General features: G+C 47.6%; 1 protein-coding gene across 7 annotated transcripts in view; it reads left to right on the top strand.

Annotated features, from left to right (window-relative positions):
• SLC8A1 (solute carrier family 8 member A1) overlaps positions 1 to 26891 on the top strand; it is a 1145942-nt gene that overhangs the window by 338153 nt on the left and 780898 nt on the right. For all 7 annotated transcript variants that reach the window (XM_069606868.1, XM_069606869.1, XM_069606866.1 and 4 more), the window contains exon 2: positions 4007 to 5843. In XM_069606868.1, the coding sequence (XP_069462969.1) occupies positions 4036 to 5843 (1808 nt within the window). In that variant the 5' untranslated portion in view covers positions 4007 to 4035. The remainder of the gene's footprint in view (positions 1 to 4006; positions 5844 to 26891) is intronic.

Genomic DNA, 26891 nt, shown 5'->3' on the forward strand with positions numbered 1-26891 from the left:
ATCCCCTAAGTCAGTATAGTCAGTGGTGTGGGATCATGGGAGTTGTGGTCCAAAACATCTTGAAAGCTGCAGCTTGTCGTCCCGCGGTGAAGCTGAAGGGAATAAGTAACAACAGACAACACATGGCACATAAACATCGAAAAAAAATCTCTTTATTTTATACAACTTAAAAGGCACTGGTTCGGTGCTATGATGACTGTGAGCAGAAACTACCCCAAAGTAAAAGTCAGAACTCATATTTGTCTACATTACATTTGATTGTGAGGTCGTATATAATATAATGCGAGTACATTAAAGAAGGGGCTAGGGAAGTGCCAAAGCTGTTTTGCCTTTGCAGCCAGTAAGGCACCCCGGTAGGCTAAGAAGCGACTCGAGATCTGCCCACAAGTTTTAGCCGGTCAGATAGCACAGTGCGCTAAGTGCTCACCACTAATATCGAAGCAACACCTGCTGTGGCAGGTTTGAATCCCGGCAGGGTCAACTCGGCTGTTCATCCTTCTGAGGTCCATAAATTGAGTACCACTCTGTGGGATAATAATGTCTTCTGGTATTTCAGCACTCTGGGACCTATGGGTGTGTAGCAATTTAAAAGACATATATTATTATTATTCGTCCAGGCAGGGGGGACTCAGCCTTGTTCAAGATCATTTGTCCCAGCAATTATTTGAGCACCTAGAACAGTAGTTTGCAACCTTTGGCTCTCCAGATATTGTGGACTGCAGCTCCCAGCAGCCCCACTGTGCATAGGCAATGGTGATGGACCGTGGGAGTCACAATTGAAAACAGCTGTGGAGCCAAAGGTTAAAGGCCATTGACATAGCCGTATTCCTTCGTGGTGTTTTGAAAAAGCAGTCATTATTACTGTTCATTTTCAAGGACCACATAAAACACTCATTTGCCCACAAGAACACGTGCGTTTTTAAATCACAGAAAAGGTGTCATGCCCCAGAAAGAAACAAAATACACTGCGCAGTCTGAGGGGAAAACACGTGTATCCATCTTAACACTATATCTGTTTACATAAGATGTTTTTTGTACGAGTATCGGTGTCACTGCAGGTCTGTGGTAAGTAGAATCATGACAGTCCTAATCTGATATGCTCACGAGCTAAGCACTCGCGTCACTCACGGGGCCAGCTTTCATGTGCAAAGTTGGAATCCCTGCAAGGCTGACTCAGCCCGTCATGTGCCAGAGGTCCATCAACAAAGTACGACTACCTTTCGCTAATAATAACACCTGCTATTGCAGCGCTTAGAAGCAAGAGGGATCCAGCAGGAAGTGCCACAATGAAAATATGGTATTATTGTATTATGTTTGGGCAGTAGTTGCTCTGCGAGAGGCAGATCAAAGGCTATCGTTTTAACACACATGGCAATAGAGTAATCCAATGCCTGTGTTTTGGCAAATCCTACAAAATGCCAACATACGAGCATCTGTAATGGATCACATGTGGTGCGTTGGATAAGACAGCACTTACATGGGCCGCAGGAAATGATATCGGGTCAAACATATCCCCAAATTGGACACAACTGGTTCGGTGTTCTTTTAGCTTTTAGTGAAAAGAAGCCATTGCAGTTCTGTTTCCCCATATCCACACCATTTACAACTGCCAGAATGAAGGATAACCGAACTTTGATGTTGCCTGGTTGGGTATTGGGTACCATTCACTGACTGGGCCCTTAAAAGAAGCTCTCCATGCTGGCTTGCTGCCCTGTGGTCATGGGCATCCTCAGTGAGCAGTGGTGTGCAGATTACACAGGGCCGGCCGGATGTATTAGATCCAACACAGTTAAGTCGAGTTTAGTGTCGGGAGGATAGCTCAGGGGCAATGCACTCGCCTTGGAAGCAAGACTTGGAGCAAGGCAGGTTTGGTCCCTGGGTCCGCGCTCCGAAACCCTGGGTATTAAGCACGTTATAAATAACAAATTATAATGTATACACTTTAGAAAGGCAAAAAGGTATACTGGCCTCAAATAGTGCACATCTGGGAATCAGTGGCTTGCCAAATTTTAAAGCTGCGCCACCAACAAGTGGGCATATAACTGAAAGGCTTACTCTATTTACCAATGCCAGGTCTTGCCACCTTCTACACTTCATAATAGCGGTTCTAGGTTTAATGAGCACATGTAAGGGCCATTTTTCACTTTGCTTAAAAAAATAAGGCACATATTTGAAACAGGTGCCATTTATCAGCCAATGACTGGTAGCTCTGTGTGGGGGCATTGTCAATATTTTGTGATTTTCTAGACTTATTAAGCACCATTGTGGGAACTGAAAGGGGCAGGAGTGGGTGGTGGAGATGCGGAGAGATAGAAAGAGAGAGGTAGACACTGACAGAGGACTATATATATAGAGATTAATATAAAGGGAGACAGTCTGAATGTTTCTCCATCTCACTACAATTAGATGTGCATTGGAATGTCTCACTAATGAGCTGTTGCAACCACCTGGCAAGAGTGGGGCATTAACTGGTGTTATCGCCTCACACCACAGTTATGAACCTGAGGCATACACCAATGCGCATTATGAGGCTAAGCGTTGGCAAGACCCTTACTTATCAACCCCATTGTAAAATTACTATCACTTTGGACCCTGGCCTGCAAGGTATTCCCTTCATGCTCGGAACTCCCCCCAGACCACATTAGACAACCATGTTTGACTCTTCCAGTGCAGTGAAGGGCTAATGCAGCACAGCGCCCCCTGGCGCCGGTACTGAAGAGCAGCTTATTGACAGTGAAAGTACAGCGATGAGGAGATCCTCTCTCTCTTTCCACACCTATGGATTGTACAGCCTGGGTGTGGGGAAAACAGTGAGGATAACCACGTCACTTCAACACAGGCAGTCTCCAAAGCATGGCACCAATGCAGTGGCAATCATTCAAGTGGAACAGATGATTCAAAACCCGTTTCCAGCTGCAGCAGCCACCACCACCATGCCCTCCACCCAAAATGGAGCTTCTGTTTATGAAACGGCTCTAAACTATTATACAGTCGAATGCCGCGTACATGTTGGGACAGTGCACACTTTTAGAGATAGTGTAACATATATTGATCTATATAAAGTAATGAGCTTTTGAAGATGTGGACAAGCAGCATTTAGTATTCCCGCATATAGTCCCCAAACTGGCCCCCAACGATCTAGAAACCAGGGAAGCGTGTATTGACAAATGTACGCACTGGTTCCCGGGGCTGAACGTGGGCGTATATCTAGGATCCGGGAGGATATCCTGAACTGCACTAGATTGTAGTGCCAGCAGAAAGTGGCTGAGACCTCCTTCGAATAGAATTTAGGAACCAGAGAGTGGCCAATGGGATCTTGGGCATCAATATGACGGTATATACCCAAATGGGTATTGGACAGCCGCTCATATTGATGTCCAAGATCCCATTGGCCACTCTCTGGTTCCTAAATTCTATTCGAAGGAGGTCTCAGGCACTTTTCCCTGGCACTGCAATCTAGTGTAGTTCCGGATATCCGCCCGGATCCCAGATATACGCCCACGTTGAGCCCCGGGAACCAGTGCGTACATTTGTCAATAAGCGCTATCCTGGTTTCTAGATCGTTGGGGGCCAGTTTGAGGACCATATGCAGGAATACTAAATGCTGCTTGTTCACATCTTCAAAAGCTCACGACTGAAAGCAGTGCCCACATCCACCACAACATCGACTACCCCCTTGAAATCAGGCCCTGTTACTCTGTGTTGACCGGCGCTGATGTGGTGACGCTGGAGAGAAGGACTTTGGGCAAGCCCAGGCAGATAGGGGCTGGTGGTGCGCTAACCAATTTGTAAACATTCTACTGAGCCATGGGCTGGTGGTTAACACAGGGGCTCTGGGGCAATAGCAACTGCTATATTGTCATTGTAAGAATGCACTGTTGTTGTTAATTTCTATTGCTACCTGCATGCATAAGGATGTACTGTTATGGCCCTGCGGCCAAAGTGAAGTTATTCAATGACTACTGGCAACATGGGTCTTATTTATTCTTGCACCTTTCCTCTGCAGGTCCGAAGGCACCGGAAAGAAGATCTGCAATGGCTACCATGTTGAGTCTAGGCACCCCAGCTGCCGTTCCTGGTAGGATTTACCTGGTAACTATTGTGGCTCTCCTACTGCTCCACATCGGCATCGCTCATGCAGAGGCCATAGTAGATGAACACAATATAAATGGAACCGATCCGTGCACCGGCACATATTACTGCAAGGAAGGTGTCATTTTGCCAATATGGCAACCACAAAATCCATCCTTCGGCGATAAAATTGCAAGAGCTACTGTGTACTTTGTGGCCATGGTCTATATGTTCCTTGGTGTGTCCATCATAGCTGACCGCTTCATGTCCTCTATAGAAGTCATTACCTCTCAAGAGAAGGAGATAACTATCAAGAAGCCCAATGGCGAGACGACCAAGACCACTGTGAGGATATGGAATGAGACAGTCTCCAACTTGACTTTGATGGCGCTAGGCTCTTCAGCACCTGAGATTCTACTTTCTGTTATTGAAGTCTGCGGGCATAACTTTCAGGCCGGAGACTTGGGGCCCAGCACTATTGTGGGAAGTGCTGCCTTCAATATGTTCATCATCATAGCCATTTGTGTCTACGTTGTTCCCGATGGGGAAATACGGAAAATTAAGCATTTACGGGTGTTCTTTGTAACCGCAGCATGGAGCATATTTGCCTACACCTGGCTCTATTTAATTTTGTCTGTCATTTCTCCTGGTGTCGTGGAAGTCTGGGAAAGCATGCTCACTTTATTCTTTTTCCCAATATGCGTACTGTTCGCGTGGGTCGCAGACCGAAGGCTTTTATTCTACAAATATGTATACAAGAGATACAGGGCTGGAAAGCAAAGAGGTATGATCATTGAAACAGAAGGGGATAGGCCATCATCTAAAGCTGACTTTGAAATGGATGGCAAGGTGGTCAACTCCCACACTGAGAACTTTATTGATGGCTCGCTGGTCCTGGAAGTCGATGAAAAAGATCAAGTTGACGAAGAAGCGAGGAGAGATATGGCCAGAATCCTGAAGGAACTAAAGCAGAAGCACCCCGACAAGGAGATCGAACAACTGATCGAATTAGCAAACTATCAGGTCCTGAGTCAACAGCAGAAAAGTCGAGCCTTTTATCGTATTCAGGCAACGCGGTTGATGACTGGTGCCGGAAACATTCTGAAGAGACATGCAGCAGACCAGGCAAGGAAAGCTGTGAGCATGCAGGAGGTCAACACTGAAGTTATAGAAAATGAGCCCGTCAGCAAGATCTATTTCGAGCAAGCTACATATCAGTGTCTTGAGAATTGTGGGACTGTTGCCCTGACTATCATGCGTCGAGGCGGAGATTTGACTAACACTGTGTTTGTTGACTTCAGAACCGAAGATGGCTCGGCCAATGCAGGTTCCGACTACGAGTTTACTGAAGGGACAGTGGTCTTCAAACCGGGTGAGACACAGAAAGAAATCCGAGTTGGTATCATTGACGATGATATATTCGAAGAAGATGAAAATTTCCTCGTTCACCTCAGTAATATAAAAGTAAACTCCCAAACAGCAGATGTTAATCTTGAGACCAACCATATAACAACCCTTGCTTGCCTTGGATCACCGTCCACGGCCACAGTCACCATCTTCGATGATGATCATGCTGGCATATTTACCTTTGATGAACCTGTGACCCATGTCAGTGAGAGCATTGGCACTATGGAAGTGAAAGTGCTGAGAACATCGGGAGCGAGAGGAACTGTTATTGTGCCCTACAAAACCGTAGAAGGCACTGCCCGAGGTGGAGGCGAGGACTTTGAGGATACTTGTGGCGAGCTTGAATTCCAGAACGATGACATTGTGTAAGTACTTTTCTCATTATTTATCACATTTTAAGATATTCCAGCATTGGAATTTCTGAATATAATGGCTACTAGCATTAAGATTGACCATGTCAGGAAGCAACTGTTCACATATAACCTTTCCTCTTTTTTTTAGGTTTAGACACTATGCAGGTTGTGTGTTTGCATGTTAAACTAGTACTCGTTTGTGTATGCATTAGTCCAGGATCTTCTTCATTAGTACTTAGCCTACCAGCTAAGTTGCCCTCTGAGCTTTGAAATGTAAATTTGGGGGTTGCAGAATTCCTGCTGACTAAGCTTGTTTGGGTGTTGTTGACTGTCCAGAGGAAACCCTTTTAGAGGTGCTCATTCTATAGTGCATGTTGAGATTGCAAACCTGGCCCGCCTGATGCTCAATCACAAACCACTATGAGTGGCATTTCTGTGGCAGAATTTATCAAAGGGTATTTCTGAAACTAAATTGTTTGCAACTGAGATCAGATGAGTTCCATTGCAATGTTTACCGTTTCATGAGTGTGAATTGTGCAGTGCACCTTGAGCCGAGTGCAACCCTTACAGCAGCCGCCGCAGTACGTGCCACTGTCGTGAAAACAACTGCTCGCTTAACAACAGCCATCCATTTTACATTCCAAAGAATTTATGAAAATTCAGCAAGAACACTAAGATTGTTATAGTTCATAACTTGGGAAGCTACTGGACAGTAGACCATGGGGAGTGTGACGGGACATCACCCTCCTGCACATTGTTGTGGAACATCACACACATACATATATGGTACTCTTAGTCTTGTACAGTGGAGCCCTGACCATGTATTTTCTTTCTTTCTTGATTTGACATATTTGGTAGCAGACATCAAAGATCATGTGTATTTTCAGAAAAGTATCCTTTAACTGCAGAGAGGTGTCTACACCCATCAACTAACATAACGCTGAATTCATATCAACCACTCCTAATGCAACAAGATCATTCAGGAAATATTGGCCATGGTGATCGGCTAAGTTAACAAGTTCTGTGGCATCACATCCTAGTGTGACGCAATCACGTTTCGTTATCCATAACTATGATGTTGAGTAGTGTCATTCTGTTGGTAGGCATTGCAGGTGGAAGTAAATGATATGATATGATATTTTATTTATATTGCGCTCATACACAAGTGTTTCAGAGCGCGACCAAGCTTTGCCCATCATGAAAAGGCCACTTTCTAGGACATGGAGCAGGCTGGGCTTTCTCAGCAGCAGGACCTTGTTCCTGGAATTCACTTCTTGTGTACACTGTGGGCCTCATTACACGGATGGCGGTAGGGATTTACCGGTACCGGTAAAATACCGGTACCGGTAAATCCCTACCGCCTTACTACGAGGTCCCTTTGCGGGTTGGGGGATTTAACTTTTTGCAGGCGTTAAAATCCAACCCGCTAAGGGACCTCGGAGCTAATTACGGCACCGCAAAATTGCGGTGCCGTAATTAGCGCCTTCCCCATTCCCATAGAGGCCTATGGGGCAGAAATGGGAATGGGGAAGGGCAATGGCGGAAGGGGGATTTACCGCCCCTCCAACCTTGGAATGGGGAGGTAAATCCCCTTTCCGCCAAGGCGGTGCCGGTATTTTACCGGCATGAGCCATGGCGCTAATAGCGCCATGGCTCACCGCCTACTGGGTAATGAGGCCCTGTATCTATCCATCAAGGGATCGCAAATTCTCACGGTGATACAAAGCCTTTCGGATGCCCAAGCCATAAACTGCCCCTTCTAGGTAAGGTTATCGTCGGCACCCTACATTCTGCTGGAACAGCAAGGTTTGCATCATATCGCTGACCTTTTTTATGTGACTACGCTCTTCATGGAGGATTTGCTGTGCGAGGATCACATGCCTAGGTGCTCCCTGGCTGTTTCCTTGCTATAAAAAGCCCATTTGGTCATGAGCTTCCTGTTCCTATTAACATTTGTGAAAGTTCCCTCTGATGGAAGGTAGATGCTATAGGATATGTAGCCACCCCAATCTTTACCTTACTTGTCCCATGGGAAAACATTGTGAAGGTGAATGGCTTCAGTGGAAGGAGGCTCAAATATGCAATTTGGAGGGCTTTCTTTGTGTCATCCTTTAATATGGTGTCAAGCTGTACTTCCAATCTGCAGGAAGTGCTTGAGCCAATGCTCCTCAACAACTGGGACAATTCCTTTTGCACCCCTTTGAGAGGGATAACAATGTTTTGGAGAAAGAGGAAGCGGTCACAACCTTTGCTTACAACCATTAATAACAGCATACTTAATTCCGCAAGTTATCAGGCACTAGGTCAGTAAACCACTTATACACTAAAGTGGATATGGAATCATTGAAAGGCTGTGGAGTTCAGCCCAAGATCGTGTGGCGTCCTAGTCGAAAGAAGTACAAAACATTCATCATGTAAACAGATGCTACTTCAATCATTAGATATAAAATATATCTTTAATGAGGCTGCATCTTTTCTCAATATGGATAGGCAGACCCAAATAGCCAATGCATTTCAGACCAAATATGGTCCTTCATCAGGTCGCTGTCTAGCCAAACCGACACGTCAGGTCGCCCGCATATAAGTGGTAACCCTCGAAATTCTGCTGGTACTCATTTACGGGAGTAGTTCATGTAAATGTATCAAAGCATGCTAAGTCCATGTATGCAACCTGCATCACTGGTGCAGAATCACACTATCAAAATGAGCAGACCTCTGGCAAACAAAATGGAAGCAATTTTCTGACATGATTTTGGCCCATCGTCCACAGAAGGTAGCCGACCAGCAAATGGAGCGGTCTGACCCAAACTGCTAGGCCACGTCCCCTCATCACCAGGTTGCAAGAGACCCTGGATGCCTTCCTTCCTCACGCCTGCTCTCGGCTTTTTGGCAGTGTATGCACTATTGTCAGTGTGGGGCTAGAAAAGTTGCTCCCACCCCACCATGCCTCCCTGAACATGTGACCTGTCATTGTTTGGAAGTCTGCAGATTTAAGTATGGAGGGAATCGCTCATAAAATGAAGCACCTGTAAACTTCACTGTCTTCCTCTGCCAAGAGGTATTGGGGCGGCTCTTTTTCTCAGCATGTAGTAGCTGTTGGTACTGCCAGAAGAGTTTCAATGGCTCCCCTTCACAATGGTATCAAATCCTGAAAGAAAGGGAACATTGTCTTCCGGTGAAAGAGTTTAGCAAAACAATTAGCATAGATCAGGGTTCTGCGTCCTGCTGATCTCGAGATGTTTTGAACTATGACTCCCATGATTCCTCACCATCGACTATGTGGGCTAGGACTCCTGGGAGTTGTAGTCCAAAACATCTGCAGAGCCAAAGTTTGTAGATGATCCCTGGCCTAGATTGCTAATCAGCCAAACAGAACCACTTTGCCTTCTCAAGATCTACCCGGTAAACATGTTTTCGCACATTGTATGTTTTTTGTGGGAAAATAGGAGCTTCCTTATTGGATGACATTGACAAGGTGAGCGATGGGGCATTCTGACATTTTGATGTGAGAGAAAAAGGCATTCCTCCGAGCCGTACTCGGTTTCATAAGCCGTTTGTTGTGACCGTCAGTGTGCCATTTATTTGATATCCAGAAGGTGTTTTTAATGATGTTTTTTCAGACTCATCAGAACATCTTTGGGAGATGAACCTGTGTGAGGGTTCAATGGGCATGAATGATGCCACGCAGTGGGAACACTTGCTTTATAATCAGTGGAGTGATTTTGTTGAAAATGGTGGGGTGGGGCATGACATCTAAAAGAAAGTGGCCCCTGTCAAATGAGGGGGACAAAATGCTGTGCCACGAAAGTTGAGGGGGAGAAACACCCTTGTCCCCCCAAAAATTACACGCATCTTTGTAATTAGCTTATGCAACGGATATTAAACAAGACATCATTTGGTGCACCAGCTCCTCTTTTCATAATGAATCTTTGCATGAACAGCTTAAATATTTATTTTTTGACAGAGCATTGTATTTATAAATCCTGTCGTTGAATTGTAATTTTTATTTTGTGGATGGCCTGCATTCCATGCGTCAATGCAGTTGACATGTTCTCTGCAATCACAAAGCAGCCCGAAATAGCTGGCAGCACAGTACCTCCCATTCTTTTCGAGGGGTATTTTCTTAACCGATTGTGAAGTATGGTAAGTGTTGCGTAAATAGCTGCCTATTTTTCGCATTTACGTAAATCACGCTCAGTTCACGGGCAGAGGCCAAGTCATTGTAGAGCTGTGCTGCCGTTGATGGGCTCTGGCAGTAAGGGAAAGTAACCGGCGTGCACCCAGTGGCAACATTGTTCTTCAGCTCCTAAGCATTTACTGCAGTCCGAATGCTCAGGTGACTCGGGAGGATAGCAACGTGCTCGCCTTGGAAGCAAGACGACACAGAGCAACACAGGTTCGATCCCCGGTCCGCACTTAGAAACTTCTGGGTATTAAGCAGGTTATACATAACCTAGCATATCGTAACTGAGAAGTGGGGTCCAAGATGAAACTGGTCGACCTCTATGCCATTTGGATAATAGTGTGGGCATGATATGATATGGCATTGATAACATGCCTACACACAAGTGTTGCAAGGGAGGGGAAATAGAGGGTGGACAAAGACAACGATCTTACTACGCCTAGTGACGTTGAGATCGCGCAAGTGCTTAGAGCATGTTGTAGTGTGTATTGCTTTATTGTCTGCCTCCTCTGGTCTGTATCCTAGTGTGATCCATTTGATAAAGTAGGGTGCGCGTGTGGTACTCTTATGCATGGTGACACGCCACACAAATGTAATGCCATCTAAGTTGGTCTTGTACTGCACAGGGTCCTTTGGTGGCCTCTTGGCACAGGGTCCTGCAAGAGAGAAGAAGCATTTGGAGTCAGCGGGGAGTGAAGAGGTGATCCCTAAAGTGTTCACGCGGGCATCGCAGAAGCCACCTATCTCTGGGTGCCTGGGACTTTATAGTTGTATTGTATGGGTCATGTGGGGTTTGGGCCTTCATAGACGGGCCCCACAGGCCCCATAATCTGCCCTATGAGCATGGATGGTTCTGTCAGGGGCTCATCCTTCGTAGGATGATCATCCTGTTCGAAGATGTTGGCTGCTATATTGGAGGGTGCAGGGATGTTGAGGGGTTGAAGTGCTGCTGTGTCTGTGTTTGCTGGTTGCTGTGAGTAGCGTATGGTGGGAAGTGGAGGGATGAGTGAGGAGGGGGCATCGTTATTACAGACCATATCCAACGCTGCTTGCTCACTGGCATCCCATTTGGAGCAAGCTGTGGCAAAGGGAATCCATGGATCCTTTGTGGTAATTTGGGATCACTTGCACCAATGAGGCTTGCTCATTTGGTATCCAGGTATTACCTGTGCCGGTTTTTGAGTAAGCGACAACAAAGGAATTTCCCTGCTTACTTCGACATTGAGAGATCTTTCAGAAAATGCATTTGAGTGCTGTACTTAAAGGGCATGTCTTAGTTGTCCTGTTGGGAAGGATGTTATCTTGGGCACAAGGTGATGTCTGCTGGTTGGAATAAGCAGTACCCCAAAGGCAGTACATGTGCAATTATCAATGATTTGTCATCCTGTTCATTTCAAGCTAGTTTCCATTGGATCAGTGTGGCATACCTGCAGGTGTCCTGCTGCTGAAGTGTCCAGTCTGTGGAATGTTATGCCGCATACGCAGTCATGTCGATCTTTGCTGTTCCGAGTGTCAAAGGTTTATGGGTGTACAGAATTTCCAAACCACCGGTCTGCAACCTGGAGCTTTCAAGATGTTTTGGACTAAGACTTCCATGATCCCCCACCATCCAGTTTGCTGGCCAAGGCCAATGGGAGCTGTAGTCCAGAACATCTGGATAGGCAAAGGATGCAGCCCCTGCTCTAAACCAGTCCAGCCTTGCATGACCAGTAGATTGTAGCATTATGTTCCTTCTTGTGCTCCAGTGGAGAGTCAGGTGTTCAGTTTAAGGACCGTTGGGTGGTGCTTGAGTGTGCAGAAATGCCCGTGAATAGTGTCCCACTGTTTAATGGCCTCACCATCAAAGAACACCCATCTTTGGCAGGTCTTGTTGTCCTGTGGAACTGTCCCTGAACTGCTTATTCTGCAAAGGTTGTACCTACCACTAACCTAATGATATGAATGTTTCACAAACTCTGTTCAGGTGCCAGCCATATCAACTTCCCCAAAGTGTGATTCACTGTAAATCTACATTACAAAATCAAAAAATACAAGAGACATTGATTAGCATAAGTCCTGAGCAAGGTGTTTTTTGATTGGGGAAATTGTATTTGTTTAGATTCCAAAATTAGCAACAACGGCCATTTTTTAGGAGGGCAGTACATGGTATAATTTCTTCCAGGAAAATATTAAGCACCAGTGATCAGTTGCATACGACTCTATTTGGCTAAATTAAGAAAAGGTGCGTGCACATCTCTGTGTTCAGCCAGTGCAGTTGCGTTCTTCTGACAGCCAATGCAACCCAACTCGGGTCTCCATCAGCCAAAGGGTTTGCAGTGTTACCCTTCTGCTAACGACAGCTCTCATATTCTGTGTGTTTTAAAGAGCCCGTCTGCATTCCTTTTATACCAAGACCCTATCAGATGTCCAATGCATAATGCACAAATATGCCTGTGTTACCTATGTTCAACCCCTGTACATGACGTATGTGTTTCCCTTGATCTTGTGGCTCCAACATCCAACGCACATGCTACAACCTGGTTATTTGTAGAGTAAGACCTGGGCCAGCTTTGCTTATGTTATAGAGGGGAAAATGTAGTTCCGACAACCAAGGATGCTGCTCTTGCTCTGCTATGCAATTAAATATTCAATTTCGCAGCCTCGGCATGCTCTGCTATGCAATTAAATATTCAATTCCGCAGTTTCTCCCCATGTCTTGCATATGTCAGGCTTGGCTGTAATCGATCGCATCTGCTATCTGCGGCTTTCTCACACTTCTTCATCAGGAGCAAAGAGTACATTTTGATCAATTGTTGCGCTGTTGTGTTGCCAGGATCTACTCTCTGCTACGCAACGGATCCTTGAAATGTTTCGCTAAATTGTTTGAGTATTTTCCAACGGAATAATCACAGTTCTCTTCAGTGGTTGGGTTTGTAGGAGCCGAAGCCTAGTTTAACCGAATTCACGCATTTTCCAAGCGCTAGAAGGCAGCTGCAGGCATGAATAACAGGCACATCTCTTTGTGTTCCTGATTGTTGCTATCTGGTGTTGAGTTGTGCAGGCACATCTTTGGAGTTTTGTTTCGCACCCTGGAGTGTGGTGGTGTTTGTAGGACACATTTAAATGTTAATTCTACGATTTGGGCAATAAAGATTTTTAACTTTTAAACTTATCAGACACAAGTAAATGCATGATTCGCAAGGACTATAGCATTGCATTTTCTTCACACTGTTTTGTCATTGTATAGAATGCAAAACTAATTTGACAATGTATTTTTTTTATTTAAGTTTTTTTTAATAAATGCGCTTAATACCTGAGTTCGATTTCTAAGCACGGATTCGAACCTCTGTTGCTCTGTGTGGTCTTGCTTCCAATGTAATGTATATGTAAGCCAGATAAAAGGCACGTGCATGTCATTTTCTAGAGCATCTTCTTCTTTAGGCACCCTTGTTGCATTAAATTGAGGTGACGCAAGGTGAACAATGCAGCAGCAGCCAGGCTGACCATTCACGCTGCTGACCCTTGCTTGCTCCTCAAGCAGGGATTCTCTGATCACATTCCGCCTGCCCTCTCATCCCTGCACTGGCTGCCAATGTCAGAGAGGATACTGTCCAAACCATTACCCATTTCCAAATGGTGATCATAATTCAACATGTACAAATTCGAACTGCGTAACCTGAATATGCTGCGGCAGTCTACCATGTTTTCCCCTCTTCCTAGCACTCCTTTTCTGTGTTCCCACTCTCATCCACACCACACAATTCCAGAGCTAGTGCTCATTCCAGCATGGAACAATATATCCCCCACAAGTTACACATCAGAAATGCAACTCAACAGTGCCACCAGCAAGACTTCACCATGGACACTTGAGATGGTTGTGCTAAACTGCATACTGTGCCCTCCACTAAACTCCCACTGTAGTATCCTTCGCTCCTACCTTCATACTATACACAGAGTAGCTACTACCACTTGCATACAGCCATCTAAATATCCCTCCCATCAAACCTCCAACAACATAACGCTGCACCTCTACAACCAACTTACATCTCACACCCCTGGCCAATGCATCGTAGCTGTGAGGAATTCGACCATCCGCACGGGACGCGTGCGCTCGCCTGGGCTTTTTTTTGTTTCTATAAAATAATGAATGGTGGGGCTATTCCCACACACATTTTTCACGCTTTCCGCACAGCAGAAAAATAGTCATGTATTCTGGGAGGACATAGTTTACCAGCGCCGCCCTCCCCTGTCATGTGTAGCTGACACCTGACAGCCATGGCTACACCAAAAGCCTTTGGCCATGGGCAGCCTGATCAGTATTTCAAGGCCTTATGGATTGACATCTCCATTGTGAAAGCTTGCTGGTGGCAGCAAATACTGAACAATGTTAATTAGCAGGCATCAGGTAAGGCCTGGTGTGCAGGAAGTGACAATGGAGACCAAACGCCAACACCTCGTTGTAATGCAATGTGTCAACTTGGTACTTACACCCCTTCTTGGTAGGAAAGGGCAGTGAATGTCCTGTCTGGAACCACTCCTTTCAGAGGTGGGAACTATGTGAATGGTAGGAGACGAAAGTCTGCCTTCACCTCCCTACTTCAAATGAGGCCCATGTTGTGATCAAGTGCTGCATAGGGCTCAGTTAATTAGAGAGATACTTTGATGTACAGCAAACAGGAAAATGGGTGTGACTTAGAAGTATGTTGTCATCCTTCCCTTGTCTGTTGCCAAGCACCCTGGTTCTGACCTGAAGCATCACTGAAGATTGTTGGTGGAGACTGAGGACTGGTTCACTTAAGTTAGGCTTGGCATACACCAATCCTTGGGCCCTGTTTGGCTTTAAAGGAGGGCTGAGTCCCTCACTGATCAGATTATCTGAAGACTTTGCAAGGAGTAAGAAGACGGATTAATTTGGACCCGAGCTGAAGGTACAGCCTACCTTACATCTCCCACCAGTGAAGGAAGGCCAGGAGCTCCAAGAGGGAAGCAAGATCCCTCCCCTAAACATCTCCTAGGGAACAGAGCGAGATACCAAACTCAGAGAACCTGTCCAGCAGCTCCAGCACACAGCGTGCCTTGCTAGGTTCTGACAGCAAGATTTCTATGTGGGAAGTGCCAGAGAGTCTCTGGACAAAGGACAAGGCTGTTGCCTGCTAACACCCTCCTGAGATTTGGTGCCATCTGCCTTAAAAGGTCACAAGCCCTGCGAAGAAGCTAGGAGGAGTGCCACACAAGCATCATCCAGCATCCATCTTTCTAAGGACAATTTCGACACAGTCGAGTCCTCGAACCACATCCGGCTGCATGGCTGACTGTTGTCATGCTGTAGTCACCAGAGCCATCCGAGACATCCCGACCAGCATTCCAGATCTGCCAATCAGTACAGAGACAATGATTCTTTGCCCTGAGCCGCCGCGCCGGACAGCAATCAAACGTCCATCCAGCCTCGCTCACCAAACTGCCTGCCGCCTGGTACCCGCAGCTGTCTCCCACCACTAAACTCTGTCTCATGGGCTCTGAAGTGCCCTGGGACCGCCTCTACACTGTCAAGCACCAAAAACTTCTTCAGCATCAGGTACATTGTGTTTCTGCCTCCCTGGCCCTTCTCCGAAGGCCCCTAGTGGCAGTTAAGACCATTTGCCCCTTTGGTGCTGGGACCAAAATAACATTGAACAGTAAGAGTGATTGTTTTACCAACTCTGTGTTCCTTTACAGTGTGGGTTGTAATTGTAGTGTGCTAGATCTGTCTGTTGTAGTAATACTAGATATTTTGTATACAACCTTGACTGGACAGTCCTTTTTATCATTGGGTAATAATTGTATTTTCGCTGTGTTGCAACTAACTAGCAATCCACAACCTTGTGGAGATAAGCCTGCTGTTCCGTCCATATTACCAAAAATTGGACAAGGAGGTCTTATAATTCATTTGCATTCCAATCTGTTCGGAACCCGTCTGGTGTACTATAGGTGTGGGGTAGATTGTTGGTTTAGAAACCGATATACATCCCTAGACCACCTGTGCCCCGGAAGTTGATTTGACACAATAGCACCACCGGCACCCAAGGTTCTCCTTTTCAGACAAATCATGTCTCTGCTCCAGACAAATAACACCTACAAACAGCCCTGTATGCGGCGCACATTGAGGGCTGTCCAACTCCAGGCCTCAACGGCCAGGATCCTGAAAGGTTTTTAGAATAGCCCTCATTAATATTAATGAGGTTAAACTGGCAACCGTTTAGAATCATGATATGCAAATGTATCTCATGAATATTAATGAGCGATATCCTGAAAACCCCACATGGATCCAGCCTTCGAGGCCGGGACTTCGACATGCCAGAGCACCTAACATAAACGCCCCCCCCCCCCTCTTTTATAGATCTTCACACAATTTGGGGTATTATTCAGATGGCAGCGGCAAGGCGCACTGTACCATTGGACCAGTAGTAAACTCTGGACACATGACTGAAATCAGGTCGCCCAGAAATGGAGGCAGCCGTCCCACGCCCTCAGTTGTTCTCATTATCTGTTCACACATGCTGAAAAAAAACGACAGGGCAGCGTGTTATCGAGAACGGGCATGCCACCTTCTTCTCCTCTTGCTGCCTGGCACTCTCCTGCGGGCTAAGTCCAGCAGATTGCAGCGTGGCAGGGTGCAGCACCGCCATCCAGCCGTGGCCTCGCAGCGAAGACTCCCTATTTGCCCTCCCCGGCTGCTTTGCTGTGTCAGATGGATTCCAGCGGCATATTTGTTGTTGATGATCTCTTTCCCGTGTAGCTCATTAGAGCCATATTAAAGGGCATAATTGCAGTACATATCTTAGCAGATGAAGCGACGCGCTTTCGGAGTTCATCTGCGACTGGGAGTCTCGCGGCGAGCGCGCTCATCCTTCGGCCACGGTGCGCGGTGGCGCAGCAGCCGCGCGCGCCATGCAGACTGTCTCTTCTGGCTGAGCGTGGAGGGTGACACGTCAGAGAGTCCCGCTGTCTGAGGGACACAGGATGCCGATGCGTGAGACTGCGTGGACCTGATATTAGAAGAGGGAGTTACGAATGAATGGCTGGCCTGGGACTCGTGAACGCTCTAATTGGATTTCTGAAAAAATATGACATGAATGCAGGCAATCTGCGCCCGAGCTTTCATACATTGCAAACCAAATCATGTACATATTGCCGCCTGGGGTCTAGTTCCCCTTTGACAGGGATGTATAGCGAAATTGCCATGCATGCAGTTCTGTCTACATTTGATGATACTCAAATACAGCAGTGCATTCTGGGAAGGGTACTGAAGAGCCTGGATTGTGTGGGGTTTTATTTCCTGCCTTCTCCCAAAGCAGCTGCTCCACATCGTTCATGACTACAGTAGTGCTGGCGGATTTTACCATGCAAGATGTTAGTGTACAGACAAACACAAAACACTGCAAAGACATCAACCGCATAGTTCTCTGCTCACTACTAGCAGGTGATTGGCTAATGACCCCAGCGCAATTTCAGAGTGAAATGAGGGTTCCTGTGAAATGAATAGCCAATGTTTATCTGAAAGTGGGGCCTCCTAAAGGTGCCGAGCACTGATGGCTAGATTGCGTCACCACCGCATGAACATCTAGGCTATCAGCATGCGCCTTGTAGGCTCGGCTACTATCAGACACGACTCGCGCGTAATGGCCCATGTGGATGTAAATGAACAAGCACGTGGTTCTCTTCTAATGGCACAATCTGCTCTCAGGTGTGTGCATGTGAATCCACTGGCCAAGCATTGGGTGCACCGCGGCCCGAAGGCTATAAAGAAAATTACGCTCAGGCACGGCCTGTTGCTGAATACAAAGACCTTCATGGCCTTGCACGATAAAGTGTGTGTCTGCAACCTGCAGCTTTCCAGATGGTTTGGACTACAACTCCCATGATCCCCCACAATTGAATAGTCTGTCTAGGTTTGATGGGAATTGTAGTCCAACAGATCTGGAGAGTCAACGGATGAAGACCTCTAATATAGAGGGTGATACCTTGGCTACTTCTGGTGGAGGGGTTATTAGAGATCTTCTCCAACACTACTCGTTGCATATTGCGTGTCCTCTTTGGGGCTAACTGGAGTCGACATATGTGTTACATTACTTTGGAAACCTGTTTCACAGATTCCCAAGTTTGTAAAGTATATATATATATATATAATGTATATAGGCAATGCCGGGATCATTAATTGTCTGCCTGGTTTGTGCGCCTTTTGTCTTTTGAGTGTGCTTTTGTCGTTGGGTTGTGCTATTTTGCTTCGACGTCTAAAGAGCCTTCTTGTGCACTGCTAATAAACAAAATGGCAGAAAATGTACTATACATTGTGACTTGAGATTGCATTGATAGGGCTTGAAGTCGAACTAATGCTGGGTCAGTCTTGGGCAACTATGGTCTTGGCTTTCTCTGCATCTTGTGCAATCCAATAGTGTAATAAGGCCTCCTTGTAATGTTTTGCCACCGAGTAGAACATCTTTATAGTGACCTGTTATACATTTATTTGTAGGCCTCAGTGTATTTGTAATTTTACCTATCTCGACTAACCCATGAAGAAAAAAATAACAAATGTGCTCAGAGGGAGAGAATGTGTTCCCATTCCACTACATTGGCCTGAAAATACTAACAAGAATAATAACAAACCTCAGAAAGCGGAGGTGGCTTGCCCATTGGACAATCTGTGGGCTACAGGCGCCAGTGTAGCCTGGAAATTCTCATTCGCCTCAGTACTATCACGCTTCTCATGTTTCCTGCTGCTGCCACCTGCACCCTCATTAAACATACCTCTGACCCCCATTTCCACTTATCTGTCCTGCAGTGCCCTCTCAGTTGCCCTCTTGCGTCTGTGACAAATCAACTTCTGGGGCACCAGTTTTCCAGGGATGAATATCGGTTTCTAAACCATCAATCAGCCCCACAACTCTAGTACATAAGAAGGGATCAGAAAAGATTGGAAACGCAAGTAAATTATAAATCTCCTTGTCCAATTTTGGTAACGTGGACGGAACGGCAGGCTTATCGCCGCAAGGTAGTGTATGGTTAGTTAGTTGCAACACAGCGAAAATACAATTATTACTCAATGATAAAAGGAACTGTCAAGTTAAGGTTGTTTAAAAACATCTACTTTATTATTATTACAACAGACAGTTCAAGCACACTACAAAATACAACCCATCCTTTAAAGGAACACAGAGGACAGACAATTTCACCAAGGAAAGGGATGCACTCTGGATACTGACAGGAGGATAGTCAGTAAAGCAATCATTGGAACAGTTCAAGGTTATTTGGTTTCAGCACCAAGGGAGCAAGGGGTCATAAGTGTCACTATGGGCCTTCGGAGAAGGACCAGGGGGACAGAACCACAATGTACCTGGTGCTTTAGATGATCTTGATGCTCAACAACATCAAGTCGGTTCCAGGATGCTTTGCAGCTCCTGCGACAGAGTTCAAGATGGGAGACAGCTGTGGGAATCAGGCGGCAGGAAGATCGGCAAGCGAGGCTGGACGGACAGTTGCAGGCTGTCCTACACGATGGCTCAGGGTCAAGAAACATTGTCTCTGTGCTAGTTTGCAGATCTGGAGCGCTGGTCAAGGCGTCTCGGATGGCTTTAGTAACTGCAGCATGACAACAGTCAGTGGTGCAATCAGTCAGGGTTTGAGGGCTCGACTGTCTCGAAAAAAATGTCTTTAAAAGATGGATGCTGGTTGATGAGTCTTGTGGCACTCCTCCTAGTTTGTTCGCAGGGCTTGTGTCGTTCTTTAAGGCGGACGACCCAAAGCTGAGGAGAGTGTTTGCAGACAACAGCCTTGTCCTTTGTTCAGAGACTCTCTGGCACATCCCACCTAGGAAGCTTGTTGGCAGAACCTAGCAGGGCACGCTATGTGCTGGCTGGGTACTGGTTCTGGAGCTGCTCGATGGGTCCTCTGAGTCTGTTATCTCCCTCTGTTCCCTGGGAGATGTTTAGGGGGTGGATCATGCTTCCCTCTTGGAAATCCTGGCCTTTCTTCACTGGCGGAAGCTGTAAGCAGACTGTACCCTCAGCCAGGGTCTAAATGAGACCTTCTCCTTACTTCTTGAACTGCTAAGTGAGGGGCTAAGCCCTGTTTTAAAGCCAAATGGGCCTAGTCATTGTTGGTGGGGACCCAGGATTGGTTCATTAAGGTAGGCTTGGCCTGCAACAATCTTCTGTTTTTGCGAGGTCATAACCAGAGTGCTTTGCAACAGGAAAGGTAAGGGATGAAACCATGTACTACTAAGTCCCATCCATCTTCCTTTCTAATGTGGATCAAAGTGTCTCTCTGGTTAATTGAGCTCTCTGTGACTCTTGATCAAAGTGCAGGTCTCCCTTGAAGGTTATGGCAAGAATAGACTTTCAGTCTCCATCAAATCACATACTTCTTCCCTCTGAAAGGGGGTTCCTTGCAGGGGTGGCCTACTGTGAACAGTTGTCCCGGACATGACATTCACTGCCTTTCATACAGAGGGGTGGGAGCTAGCTTCAAGCTGACACGTTGCATATCAAAGAGGTGTTGGAGTTTCCTGTCCATTGTGTTAGTTCTGTGACATGGCTTCTTTGCAGGCCTGTTTTCATTTAACTCGGTATGCACTGCCACCACACAGAACTTTGACAATACAACAGGGTGGATCCATGGAGACTTTGATATTATAATAAGGCTGGCCATGGCCAGAGGAAGGTGTTGCCTTCCCTCTTCAGAGATGCTTTGATGTGCCAGTGGCTTTCATATTCCAGCTAATTGTGACACGGAGGACTGCATCTATATAGGCTGTGTCCGCCCAGAGTACACTTGACTATGTGTTAGTTGTGCGGCGAGCATAGGAAAATGTGTGCGGATTAGTCCCACACATTTTCTGAGGTTGATCTCCTATCATTCATTTTAATGACAAAACTTCAAAAAAGACCAGGCGAGTGCACACTGCCTGTGAGGATAGGTCGAATTCCTCACAGCGTCAGGTCCCCAAGCTCCCACCTCTTACTTGTTGTCCATACTTGCAGGCCCTGTCACACCTTAGAGGGGCATCTCCATTGAAATAAGAGTAAGGGTCAGCCAATTCCCCAAAACTGCCTACACAGTTTCACCTTGAAATGTGCTAGCCCTCATATGTGGTCACTTTAAGGTTTATAGACCCAGCCCAAGCTTGGGCTGTACCCCCAAGTTATGTGCCAGACATTTTTTTAATGTCCTCAATGAGCTCAGGCCTTTAAATCAGTGTCTAGGGCCCATAAATTGTGGTATGGCCCTCCCACTTGGTCTAAAAAGCTTAAGGCCGGATTCATGGATTTTTTTTGCACAATGCAAATGGACTTTGCACTGCTGAAAAGTGGCGTTTATTATTTCTGTTCTTATTTGTAATTGGGCTTATAGAGAGCACACCTAAGTGGGAGGCGATGGGGCTCTGTTCACTATTTTATGAGGGCTGATGACAAAAGTGTGAAGCGATGCCAGAAGGGACATGTTGGCTGCAGATCTAGGATGTCCTGGCCCACAGAGGTGGTTTTCTGCAGGGGAAGGGCTGAGGCTCCTATGCGGTTCCTAGGTTCTCTCTGTTGAGAGGGGCTTCTGGTTCCTCCAGAACTACAAGAACGTCGGGGCCATCCTAATTGTGACTGAAATAGTTTTCCAATAGGCTGGTGTGTAGCAAGAAAATGCCTGTTTGCTGTTTTTTTTTTCTTTGCTAGCCAGTTTTGCTTTGAGGCTTGCGATTGTCGGTCCCCTGGCGGTGCGCATGCCACCTGAACCTGTCCTCTCTGTGGCGCGGCAGGTGGGCATATAGCTTGCAGTGGCTTGTATCTGACGCGTGGCATCTTGAAGAGTATCCTTGCTGGGAAAGGTAACCAATGCAGTTCTCTTAGGATGGGGAAGATCTGGTCACATGTCTTTGATCCTGTGATTAGGCGTCCTACAGCATGGTGAGCGGCCCTCAGGATGTCTAGGTGTGTGGCTGAGACACTGGCGAGGGGGATGCGCTCTCTCTCTCTAGAGTCGTGGGAATACTAGGGCTTGGACCATGCTTCTGAAGCCATCTGGTAGGAGGAAGGGTTTTATCGTTGGAGTGTGTTGCGGAAGGAAATATCACTGTCGATAGTGAACCTGAGAGATTTGGTGGTTGGGGCCATGTGAGGAGTGCAGCTGTCATGGTGCGAGTCATTTGGCCACCGTTCAATGGTCTGCAGTTTAACTGGATGTCCTAGTAAGAGGAATCCTGTTTTTGTTGGATCGAGCTTCAGGGTTTCATCATGCTCGGATTCAAGTGGGACTTCTCTGAGGTTTGAAATGTCTTGAGTATAGCTCACATTATGGTATAACCAGGGGTACACATTTGAAATTGCGTTCAACCAGCCAGGCATGTAAAGTCACTTGCCCCCCTCAGTTCTCTGCATGCACACAGATTACGATTTCTAGCTCGCAAAGAACCAATCGTCACTTGCCAATGGCTAGTGCAAGCTTGGAGGTCTGGTATACCCATGTATCATCAGCATACTGGTGAAGTGAGATGTTTTTGCTCGTGAAAAGTGGCCCGAGCTGCTCCACATAGAGATTGAAGATCACTGGGCATTAAGTGCACGAAATCCGTGGTGCATTTATACAGATATTGACCCATTGGAGGAAAGTAATGGCGTGGACCCGCAAGTTGTGCAGATGTGGGCATCTGGTGTCCTACAAGCATGAAGTTAATTTCACACTTAAAATACTCATGTCAGTATTACAAATCCCCGGTGGGTGGCACACTCCAAAGAAATGGCAGGACTGGCACCAGACACAAACATTCCTTTCGCAAGCACACGCTAACAATGTTAATCTTGATGTCATTGGAACACACAGCCCAGAGGCTGCGTGCTGCATATATGTTCTGCAAAATGTACTCTAAGTCCCGATTCCTGGAATACGGCTGAAAGTGACGTGGCACTGCCAAAAAGGGACTTTGCACTGCCGATGCAAACCCTGATTCATGGAACTGTGCAAAGTGCATTTTGGCAGAGCAATCATCCGTGCAGAGTCATTGTTTACTAAAAAATGACTATGCACTGACTCAGCACTGGAAAAATACACTTTGCACAGTTCCATGATCAGGGTTTGCATGGGCAGTGCAACATCACTTTTCACCAGTGCAAAGTCACTTTGAACCGTGCAACAAATTCCATGAATCGGGCCCTCAAGTGTCGATTTGCATGCACTGCAACCTGCCCGCACCCCATGCAGTGTGTCTTGCAAGGATGACCTGGTGAACACATGTTTGCATTCTAAAGACGGATTTGTGGCTGGCAACATTGCCATGCGCCCGATGCGAAATGTGTTTCAATCCCGCCATCAGGGTCTGCTGATACTGGGAGGCCTTTCTCATCACGAGAGCCCTCAGGGCCTTTGGATGGAAGGACCCAGGTTTGCAGCTCAGATCAGCTGAGCGTTACCTCTGTTTTCCGCGCAGTTCCTTAGTTGGGGGAATTTCCAGCTCCTATCTGTGATTTTCTGCTAGGAAATGGCTAGCATCTGTTGAGCAGATGACGGCTGGCTCTTCTCTTCTGCCAGCTTCCTTAATCGCACAAGGTAATGTTCCATTCTCTAATTCCGCAGGATTGGCAAATGGCGCGGTGCAGCTGATAACTGCAGATTGCCTATCATGAGGTAATGTATTTCTGCTTTTACAAGGGGATATTTTGGGCGAAACATCTCCCCTCGTAAACACTGTTATCTCCGGGATATAAAGCAAAGAAGAAAGCACACCCTAATGAACTCGGGGCTCGTTGGGGCCACACATGTTGCTAAATATGTGTTTAGTGCCGTCACCAAAAACTAGTGTACGTCAAGCGGTGATTCAGGGGCAGAATCGAAAATCCATCTTAACATCCCTGGAGTCCCTGGAGCAGGGCAGCCCGATTAGAAACAGAGTAGGTGTCAAGTGAGTCGCAAGTCTGTGTGGGGATTCGGATAAAAAAAAAGTGGTGGGGCCCACTGCATTGTTATGCCAGTGACCAAATGAGGCTGCCAACGTGATATTTAGGCAGGGACGGTCTCTGTGCCATTACAGATAGGGGTGGTGGCTGAGTACTATGCCTTGGGGTGGGGGGTGAGTACTATACCTTGGGGTGGGGGGTGAGTACTATACCTTGGGGTGGGGGGTGAGTACTATGCCTTGTGGTGGGGGGTGAGTACTATGCCTTGGGGTGGGGGGTGAGTACTATACCTTGGGGTGGGGGGTGAGTACTATGCCTTGTGGTGGGGGGTGAGTACTATGCCTTGGGGTGGGGGGTGAGTAGTGTGCATGGGGGTGGTGGATGAGTACTATGCCTTGGGGTGGTGGCTGAGTACTATGCCTTGGGGTGGTGGCTGAGTACTATGCCTTGGGGTGGGGGGTGAGTACTATACCTTGGGGTGGGGGGTGAGTACTATGCCTTGTGGTGGGGGGTGAGTACTATGCCTTGGGGTGGGGGGTGAGTAGTGTGCATGGGGGTGGTGGATGAGTACTATGCCTTGGGGTGGTGGATGAGTACTATGCCTTGGGGTGGGGGATGAGTACTATACCTTGGGGTGGGGGGTGAGTACTATGCCTTGTGGTGGGGGGTGAGTACTATACCTTGGGGTGGGGGGTGAGTACTATGCCTTGTGGTGGGGGGTGAGTACTATACCTTGTGGTGGGGGGTGAGTACTATGCCTTGTGGTGGGGGGTGAGTACTATGCCTTGGGGTGGGGGGTGAGTAGTGTGCATGGGGGTGGTGGATGAGTACTATGCCTTGGGGTGGTGGCTGAGTACTATGCCTTGGGGTGGTGGCTGAGTACTATGCCTTGGGGTGGGGGGTGAGTACTATACCTTGGGGTGGGGGGTGAGTACTATGCCTTGTGGTGGGGGGTGAGTACTATGCCTTGGGGTGGGGGGTGAGTAGTGTGCATGGGGGTGGTGGATGAGTACTATGCCTTGGGGTGGTGGATGAGTACTATGCCTTGGGGTGGGGGATGAGTACTATGCCTTGGGGTGGGGGATGAGTACTATGCCTTGGGGGTGGTGGCTGAGTACTATGCCTTGGGGTGGGGGATGAGTACTATGCCTTGGGGTGGGGGATGAGTACTATGCCTTGGGGTGGGGGGTGAGTAGTGTGCATGGGGGTGGTGGATGAGTACTATTCCTTGGGGTGGGGGTGAGTACTATACCTTGGGGTGGGGGGATGAATAGTATGCCTTGGAGTGGGGGATGAGTAGTATGCCTTGGGCGTGGGGGGTGAATGGTATGCCTTGGGGTGGGGGTGAGTAGTATGCCTTGGGGGTTGGGGGTGAGCACTATGCCTTGGGGTGGGGGATGAGTACTATACCTTGGGGTGGGGGGTGAGTACTATGCCTTGGGGTGGGGGGGTGAGCAGTATGCCTTGGGGGTGGTGGATGAGTACTATGCCTTGGGGTGGTGGATGATTACTATGCCTTGGGGTGGGGGATGAGTACTATACCTTGGGGTGGGGGGTGAGTACTATGCCTTGGGGTGGGCGGTGAGCAGTATGCCTTGGGGGTGGTGGATGAGTACTATGCCTTGGGGTGGAGGGTGAGTAGTATGCCTTGGGGGTGGGGGATGAGTAGCATGCCTTGGGGTGGGGGGTGAGTACTATGCCTTGGGGTGGGGGGTGAGCAGTATGCCTTGGGGGTGGTGGATGAGTACTATGCCTTGGGGTGGAGGGTGAGTAGTATGCCTTGGGGGTGGGGGGTGAATGGTATGCCTTGGGGTGGGGGGTGAATGGTATGCCTTGGGGTGGGGGTGAGTAGTATGCCTTGGGGGTGGGGGGTGAGCACTATGCCTTGGGTGAGGGGTGAGTAGTATGCCTTGGGGGTGGGGGGTGAATGGTATGCCTTGGGGTGGGGGTGAGTAGTATGCCTTGGGGGTGGGGGGTGAGCACTATGCCTTGGGTGAGGGGTGAGTAGTATGCCTTGGGGGTGGGGGGTGAGTAGTATGCCTTGGGGTGGGGGATGAGTAGTATGCCTTGGGGTGGGGGATGAGTAGTATGCCTTGGGGGTGGGGGATGAATAGTATGCCTTGGGGTGGGGGGTGAGTAGTATGCCTTCGAGGTGGGGGATGAGTAGTATGCCTTCGGGGTGGGGGGTGAGTAGTATGCCATTTGGGGTGGCGGATTAGTAGTATGACTTTTGGATGGGGGATGAGCTGTATGCCTGGGGGGTGGGGGTGGATGAGTAGTATGCCTTAGGGGTGGGGGATGAGTAGTGTGCCTTGGGGGTGGCGGAGGAGTAGTATGCCTTGGGGGTGGCGGGGAGAGTAGTATGCCTTGGGGGTGGGGGTTGAACAGTATGCATTGGGGGTGGGGGATGAGCAGTATGCCTTGGCGGTGGGGAGAGTACTATGCATTGGGGGTGGGGGATGAGTAGTATGCCTGGGGTTTAGGGGGTGGATGAGTAGTATGCCTTGGGGGTGGGGGCTGAGCAGTATGCTTTAAGGGTGGTAAATGAGTAGTATGCCTTGGGGGTGGGGGATATGTAGTGTGCCTGGGGGTGGTCGATGAGTTCTATGCCTTTGGGTGGGGGGTGAGTAGTATGCCTTGGGGGTGGGGGATGAGCAGTATGCCTTCGAGGTGGGGGATGGGTAGGGTGCACTAGGACCCCAACCGGCCCATAAAGCTGGAGGTTGCCCAATAGCACTTTAAGATGAGGCAGCAGCACCCGTGAGATGGATGGGGATGCAGATTAGTACTCTAGCATCAAATCAATAATGACAACTCAGTGGTTTGGGAAAGGGAGTCCGTTGAATGACAAGTACAAAAAACTGAGTTCTTGAACATCAGCTGTTGCTGGATCTCCCTTCTCGCTTCGACAACTCCAACGAACTTCACAAAGAACACATCATTTATACCAAAAACTCGTCATCACTGATTTGTAACGCTTAAACT

Source organism: Ambystoma mexicanum, chromosome 4p, assembly GCF_040938575.1.
Source record: "Ambystoma mexicanum isolate Mex_15411 chromosome 4p, UKY_AmexF1_1, whole genome shotgun sequence".
Classification (NCBI taxonomy): domain Eukaryota; kingdom Metazoa; phylum Chordata; class Amphibia; order Caudata; family Ambystomatidae; genus Ambystoma; species Ambystoma mexicanum.